This window comes from Mixophyes fleayi, chromosome 4 (assembly GCF_038048845.1).
Source record: "Mixophyes fleayi isolate aMixFle1 chromosome 4, aMixFle1.hap1, whole genome shotgun sequence".
NCBI lineage: Eukaryota > Metazoa > Chordata > Amphibia > Anura > Limnodynastidae > Mixophyes > Mixophyes fleayi.
In genome coordinates this window covers 15,639,016-15,647,101 of record NC_134405.1, presented here as the reverse complement: position 1 = coordinate 15,647,101, position 8,086 = coordinate 15,639,016, and the positions used below count along the sequence as shown (strand labels likewise).

The following is an 8,086-nucleotide window of genomic DNA, read 5'->3' as shown; positions in this document are numbered from 1 at the left end:
ATAGAGAAGAGAAAAGGTCCATAAATTTTTTCCTGGAAGTAGTGGAAGCCCCCAAAAAACATCTCCATTCTTTGAACAATATAGTATGCACTGTATCAAATTAATTCTCTGCACAGTATATTACCTTCAAATATGTTAGTTGTAAAGTTTACTTACAGAATCAAATTGTATTTTATTATATTTAGGTATAACAAATCAATCCCAGTTTATATCCATAGAAGCAGAAAAGAAGAACAACTGTACATTCTGTGTGGTTCAATTTTTTTATATATTTAAGTACATGTGTATTACACTCACCAATTGTAAGGTGTAATAAAACCTTTAAAAAACTAAGAGGTATATTTACTAGACTGCAGGTTTGAAAAAGTGGATATGTTGCCTATAGAAACAAATCGGAATTTAGCTGTCATTTTGTAGAATGTACCCCATAAATGATAAGTAGAATCTGATTGGTTGTTATAGGCAACATCTCTACTTGTTCACACCTATAGTTAAGTAAATATACTTCTAAATGTAGTGTTAGTTAAAAATTTAAGGTATATACAAGTATAACATGTTCCACTGGTCACCCATGTTCTTGTGTTATTTGTGTTATCATTAGTCTGAAAAAAAATGCATAAATGATTGGTGCAATATAAGACCTTCCCTTCTGTTCTCAGCTGTCATTTTATTACTGATAGCACGTGGAGAGGTTCTAACCCATGTCCCCACTTTGTCACCTTCAACTCACTTCTCTGCCCACCTGCACCTCCTCCCCCTTCTGCCCATGATTTTGTCACCTATTTCAATGACAAAATTGACACCATTCAATGAGATATTTCCTCATGCCAAATTCCACTCCACCCATCTTTACCTACACTCCCAAATCCACTCTTAATTCATTCGCTCCAGTAACTGAACTGATGAGAAATTTACTCCTCTCATCATCTCACCCTATAACCTGTCCCCTCGATCCTATTCCCTCCAAAATTCTTTGCTCCTTCTCCTCCACTGCATGTCCACCTTTATCTCACCTCTTCAACCAGTCTCTCTCCTCTGGCAGATTTTCATTCTCCCTTAAATATGTGCTCATCCCACCAATTCTAAAGAAACCATCTCTCGAACCAGCCTCTCTCTCCAACTACCACCCTATTTCTCTCCTCCCCTTTGCCTCCAAACTACTTGAGCGATTAGTGTACAAACGCCTGTCTCACTCTCTCTCCTCTCGTTACATTCTACACTCTCTGCAATCAGGCTTCAGCTCCAACATTCCACTGAAACTGCTCTCACAAAAGCGATCAATAACCTACTTACAGCAAAGTCTAATGGTCATTTCTCTATTCTCATTCTCCTGGATCTTTCTGCTGCTTTTATTACTGTTGACCACGCTCTTCTCCTACACAGCCTTCACTTCATTGGCCTTCATGACACAGTTCTTTCCTGGAACACTTCCTACCTACTGAAATGGCCCTTTCAAATTGGAATTTGTTATATGTCGTATGTAATTTAAAATAGTTGAAAAGACTGCGTGGGTGTTTTATGAGAAAAAGAGTGACACGCAGAGAAACATGTAGGGTAATTAACAATATTATCTAGGAACAGTGTATAGAAATAGAGAGAGCAGTATAATATATTTATTACAACCTATTAGCCCTGTATTGCACTAATCACATTGATTGTTTCTTGCTCCTGATTTTAATTAAATTAAATGTTAATTTTGTTTCAATTTTTTAAAAGCTTCACTGAAGTCTTTATTCCTTAAGCTGTATATGAATGGATTAAGCAATGGTGTCACCACAGTGTAAAGCAGTGATAATGTCGTCCTGCTAGTCAATAATTGCTCTTTGGTTGGCACCATATATACAGAAAAGAGAGTCCCAAAAAATATACACACGACAGCTAGATGGGAGCTGCAGGTGGAGAAGGCTTTCTGTCTCCCACTGATGGACTGAATGTTTAGGATGGTGGTTATGATATAGACATAAGAAACAATGATCATTGTGAATGGACATATGATAATAATAATGCCAAAAATAGATGCTTGTATTTGTATAAGCGAAGTATCTGAACAAGAAAGCTCTAGAATAGGAGTTAAATCACAGAAGAAATGGTCAACGACATTTGGCCCACAAAAGTCTAATTTGCGTGTAGCTATTTCATTCAGCGACATCATCGAGAAACTTAATAACCATGATACAGCGACAGATTTTACACAAAATGGTTTGTTGACTATAGAGCTATATCTCAGTGGGTTACAGATAGCCACATATCGGTCATAAGACATCACCGTTAGGATGAGACACTCTGATGTTTCTGCATTTGCAAACGCATAAAACTGTGATATACAGGCATCTAGAGTCATGGTCCCACCGTCATGCAGAATAATATGAAGTAAGTTAGGGAGAATGTCTGTGGTCATCAGAATGTCCAGTAAAGACACTTGTGTGATGAAGAAATACATTGGAGAATGAAGATTTTTGTTAATTGAAACTAAAGTTATGATAAGAACATTACCGCACATGGTGACACAGTAAATGATGAGCAGGAACACAAACAATAGAATATTAATGCTGTGTAGATTTGGAAATCCCAAGAGAAAGACGTAAGAGACATTGTTCCCATGCATTATTTGAACAAATCCTGAAGGACAAGCATAAAATATCACAACTTGTGATAACCCATCATATCACATTGCTTTTATGTTTACATTTATTTGCTTAACTTTATAAGGGGAGAGATTATGGGGTCTCCAAACCCTCTACCTCTGTCCTTGAGTGGGGTGTTATATTGCATTATATATATAGTACATATACAGACCAGTTTGAGATCAATAACCATAGAAGCTTCTGGTCAGTTGTATTTATATTTTGAATAGATATCAATTTAGTTCTAAAACAAGATTGTAATACTATTTTAAAATAAATCAGAGAGATCAGAATCAGTTTACAGATAGATTAAGATTCTTAATAGATGACATAGATTAAATATGAGACTAATGGTGTCTCCCAATTGTGATGGAGTAATCTGTCGGCATTATGAAATCTATGATACAAGAGAACATTTCTGATTAAAGCTCCTGGACTCAAACTGTAAACTTAAGGGCCTCAAATTCTTTTAACTGAATATATTAATAAATAACTACCGGATAACTACCAGATTGTCAATGCTTAACAATAAATACTGTAAATTTATAACAATGTACCATTAAATAATGTTTTGTTTTTAAGAAAGAATGGCACATTCTCACTCTTCCCTCCATGTTCCTGTCTGTGTGCTGGTGGGGCAGTCCGGTGGAGTAATTATTGGGTAACAACGACACCCTGAAAACGTTGATTGATGTCTATAAAAAACAATTCTTACATATTGTGCCACTCTTCTCTACATCAGAGCACCAAAAACATGGCACTTTATAATGTACATAGAACCCCAAGGGCTAGATTTACTAACAGGCGTGTTTGTAAATTTTGCCAGCGGTTTAGCCATCACCGGATTTACTAACGCTAAACCCGCCGTCCAAACGGCCAGAAATGATTTTTTCAAAGCCGCCTCCTTAGAAAGCACCATGACGGTTTTAACAACGTTCAACATACAAACAGCCGGATTTACTGTTAGGCGGTTTATAAAGCCGCCGGAAAAGCGCCATTCAAAAGACCAAAATGAAAGAGCTGCTTGTGAGCGGCGAGATTGCTCAAACAGTGTGATGTTACAGCTATTTTGACTTTCAGAACAGAAGAGAGAGGGCCATTTCATGTACAAAGTTTGCTCCTTTGGGATTGTATATGTGAAATGGGCACAGTGTCTTGTAATTTCAGTGTACGTTTTTTTTTTGGTTTTTTTTTACCCTGCAATCTATTTACTGATTTCAACATTTGTTGGTTTTTATTTTTAAATTGCAACAAATCCTCAAGAATACTGGTGTTTGACCAAAATCAGGATGCACTATATGTCATTACATAGTTAACCCTTAATAGAGTGTAAAAGCAATCCAAAATTTACAAAAGAAAAAATGGGTTTCTGGCTGATGACTCCTCTGCTGCATCCTCAGACATCTGCACAGCACAAATTCAATGAGGCACACTAGTAGAGGTGTGTTATAGCGTACCTTTGTACTCTTGTAAACCAGGTTCAGGTTCCGAGAATAATCTGGTGGAGTGGCTATGTATGCACCTGAAAAGGTGTCTGATATTATCCTGGGCGGCTGTTTGATACATAATCTAGCTTTACATCAACTTACCCCACTGATTATTGCAGTAGACAATGAACAAGAGGGGGAGGCAGATTAGAGACCGTCTCATTACAAACTACTTTACATGTAAGGTCATACTTGAAAAAACTTTTATTGCTATAAAATGTGTTTGATGTCAGTGCAATTTATTTTTTACCTTAAATTTTTAAGGAGATTGGAACCTTAAAACAGAGGATAGTGTGTACTCCTCATGTGGTGCATGTGAACCTCCCTGGAAAGTTGCAGTCAGATGTCAATGTGTAAGTGAAATTAGTGCATTGCTTTTTACAAGCAGTTTACTCTTGATTACTTGGCAGAAAAGAAAGACAGATGCATTGAAATATAACTGCATTTATTGCATTGGAACACAATAGAAATAAATGTACATGCATACACATGCATAACAAAACATAAAAACAAAAGACATTTTAGACGCTAGCGCCGCCTTTTTGCAGTCACATCACCACCTCGGAAGCCACTATCTCCTCTCCCTCGCCCACCCCTGGTGCGAGCACCTCTCCTTGGAGGAGTACTTAACACAGGTCTGCTTGGCGTACTAGCGGTACTGGTGGTGGCTGATGACAAAGGTGCTGGGAAACGGGCCATAATTTCAGAATGAATTTGGCCTGCCAGACGGTTAACGTTGGCATTAACCTCTCTTACAGTGGAATGTAAAGCCTCCACAGCCCCAGTCATTTGGGCCATACCAACATTCGATTTAATGCTGCAGGAATTTCAGAGTTGCTGCGGTGTGCCTGCCTCAAATAGCCCACAATGTGAGACATGTGCCTCGTCTGCGTGTCCATAAAGCTGGATTGAAACTGTTGGAACTGGCCAATAGACTGGGCCATTTCTTTGGCTTGGTCCAAAGTTGCAGGCACTGCTTCCTGCTGTCCTGTCGGTTCTGCAGAGCCAGGTGCATGCTGTTGGAGGCCAGACACAGGGGCATCCACTATTTCGAGGGTGATGAGTGACTCATCCTCTGGCTCAGGTGACATGGCCAAGGAGTCCCGCTGAGGTGCCTGATATGATGAAGGGCCTGTGTATGAAAAATCACGGTACGTATATATGATCTAATATGTTTGTATATTGCATTCTGAACACTGGATAGGAAAGATTAATATTTTTTCAATACAGATTGTTTCACAATGATTGCATTCCTGATTTCTTCTCATATGCAACCTGCTTAAGGATGCACTTTTTATCTTTGGAATAAACAGTCTCAATTAGGCTATGTTCGGGTGGTGGGGATAGAAAAGCAAAATCTTTTTACAAACAAATATGATGATGCAGGCAGCCAAAAGCTGCAAGACCGTGCTTTGGGGTAAGCTAATACTATTTTCATTCTCCCTCTGTGTAGTATATGATGGGGTAAATTTTCCAAACTGCGGGTTTGAAAAAGTGGAGATGTTGCCTATAGCAACCAATCAGATTTAAGCTGACATTTTGTAGAATGGGAAAAAAAATAAAAAAAAATCGATTGGTTGCTATAGGCAACATCTGTAGGTTTGGAAACACGCCTGATATTAAATCTAGCCCTTTGTTCTCATTGCAAACCATATAAAAGGCAAAAAAATAACATGGACACCAACATTTGCAAATAAAAACATCTAACTACATTATTTCTACCACAAACAGTGATCACGCACCTGCTTGCTCTTCAGAGGCAGAATCCCTCAGTGAAGGTGGAGGTGTAGACCTGGGACTGGGCGTTAACTGTTGGGCAGGCGATTCTGGATGTATTAGAAAAAGCATGTATTTGCAGCAAAAAAAAAAACCAAATATACAGATTTTGTTAAAAATGGGTTTGAAAAATTAAAAAAAATGATTAAAAAAATAATGTACTTTTAATACTGTTAGAGTAAAAAAGACAAATAACTCACCAACTACTTGGGCATACGAGGGCAAATCCTTGTCTTGCACATTAATGCCCTCGACAATCTCTGGCGCAGCTCCTTCTCACAAGTGGTGTATTCTATACGAAGAGGGGGGCCACCACCCGTTCTTTTTGTTGCCCTCTTTTCCTCCGCCATTTTCTCTTTAAGCCTCCTCTTGATGTCTGAGAGGCGCTTGCGGCAGTGCGCCACTGTCCGCTTTAGTGGGCCCACTGCATTCACTGCATCACACACTCTCCCCCACAATTGGTGGCGCCGCCTTAGAGGAGTCCGGGCTGCCAGGTTCCCTAAGATCACTTCATAGCAGGGAACTATGTTGTGCACCAGCACACAATTCTCATCATGGGAGAAACGGACATTCCTCCCTGTCTTGGTCTTCCTGCCCTGTCCTGACTCCTCAAAGCCTTCCTCATCCTCCTCTGCCCCCTCCACCTCCATCTCCCTCTTCTCAGCCTCTGCTCCCCTCCTATCTCTAAACATATTCACAATGACAATGAATACACAAAAACACAAAACACTGAAGGACTGACAAACACAAAGGACAAACTAGACTAACTACAGAAACACTCACAACACACTCACACACAAGTAACAGAGACAAAGGACAAGACAAATACAATAAATACAAGACAGAAAAAAAAAGAGAAAACACAAAACTGAAAAATACCACAGGACTACTCACACTTCAAGCAGAAATCGCACCACCAAACCACTATATTCCAACTATCACCAACTCTCTCCAAAGCACAAACCATCAGACTCCTCTCTCAAAACTCCTCAAAATCCTATCAAAGAAAAAGTGTCAGGCCAGTGATTTATATAGGGCTTGTGATGTCAAATCTCCTGACTTTGAAAGTAGCCAATAGTAACAGGCCATGAGACAGGTGTAATTTTCAAAAAAACCGCCATCACACGAAAGCGCCGTCATTTAAAGCAAAAGCGCCATGTTCAATTCAAAGCCGCCGGCCGTGACATTGCCGGCGGCTTCAAATTGAAGATGAAATGCGCCCATTCGTAGATCCGGCTGTTTGCAATGCAAACCCACCGGAAAACCGCGGCGATGCATGGCGGCTTGCAGCCGCCACGCATCCCGCCTGATAGTAAATCTAGCCCCAAGTCTTTTTTTGCTTCTCTTCCCAAGAAAATAAAGAGTAAAAAAAGTAACTAGGGAAAAACTATTTTCATCCTACTTACAGAAATAAAGCTCGCTGTTCTATTGTAAACCTAAAAAAAACACACAAATATGTTTCAATTGTTTAGGTCCCATTTTTAAAAAAACAAATAGAATTTCAAGGACATCTGTTGACAAGAAGCTTTCTTAATCTTTATGGAAGATTAGAGTAGTTTTTCAAATAGACAAAAATAAAGGTCATGAAATTGAGGTATCTTCAATCATTGATTGTAGTGGAAATATTTGAAAGCTGTTAAGGGTCTTAGACACGTTCATCAGGATGTCAGGAGATTAGATCTTTGAATAATTGCAATACATTTCATTTTAAATAGCTATTAGAAATATATAATGTTAAAGATAAAGCTAGTATTTCATTTTTCCATGTATCCATCATTAACTGCCCATAATTTTGCAAAATGACTAATATTTTCCATACCAGGATCCTCTGCAGCTCTCAGGAACTTGGGAAACACAAAACTCCTAGCAATGTTTACATCACATTCGTTTGGCTGGTAAATTAATGGGATACCCAGTTCAATTAGAGTTATAAATGAGAATCAGACGAGGGCATAGGAATGAAAATTTTCATGCGGGGGCAAAAGGCCAAGGACTACTATAGGGCTTGGAGCCCCTGTTTCTTATGTTTGGTATCTCATTTTAGGACAGATATACAAAGACACCCAATACTATAGTAATTTTTGTCAGTGTTTCACGGGTTGGCCAAAAATCTATTCATACATTATTAAATAAATATTGTTATTAATATTAATTATCAATTAGTACAATAGCTTTTAGAAAGATAAATTCAATTGTTAA

At 38.6% G+C, this 8,086-nt stretch overlaps 1 protein-coding gene across 1 annotated transcript; it reads right to left on the bottom strand.

Moving 5' to 3' along the window:
• Nucleotides 1-1,690: 1,690 nt before the first annotated feature.
• LOC142150448 (olfactory receptor 11L1-like) lies at nt 1,691-2,605 on the bottom strand. Its single transcript, XM_075205641.1, has one exon. The coding sequence runs from the start codon at nt 2,603-2,605 to the stop codon at nt 1,691-1,693; it is 915 nt and encodes a 304-aa protein (XP_075061742.1).
• Between the last annotated feature and the right edge of the window lie 5,481 nt (nt 2,606-8,086).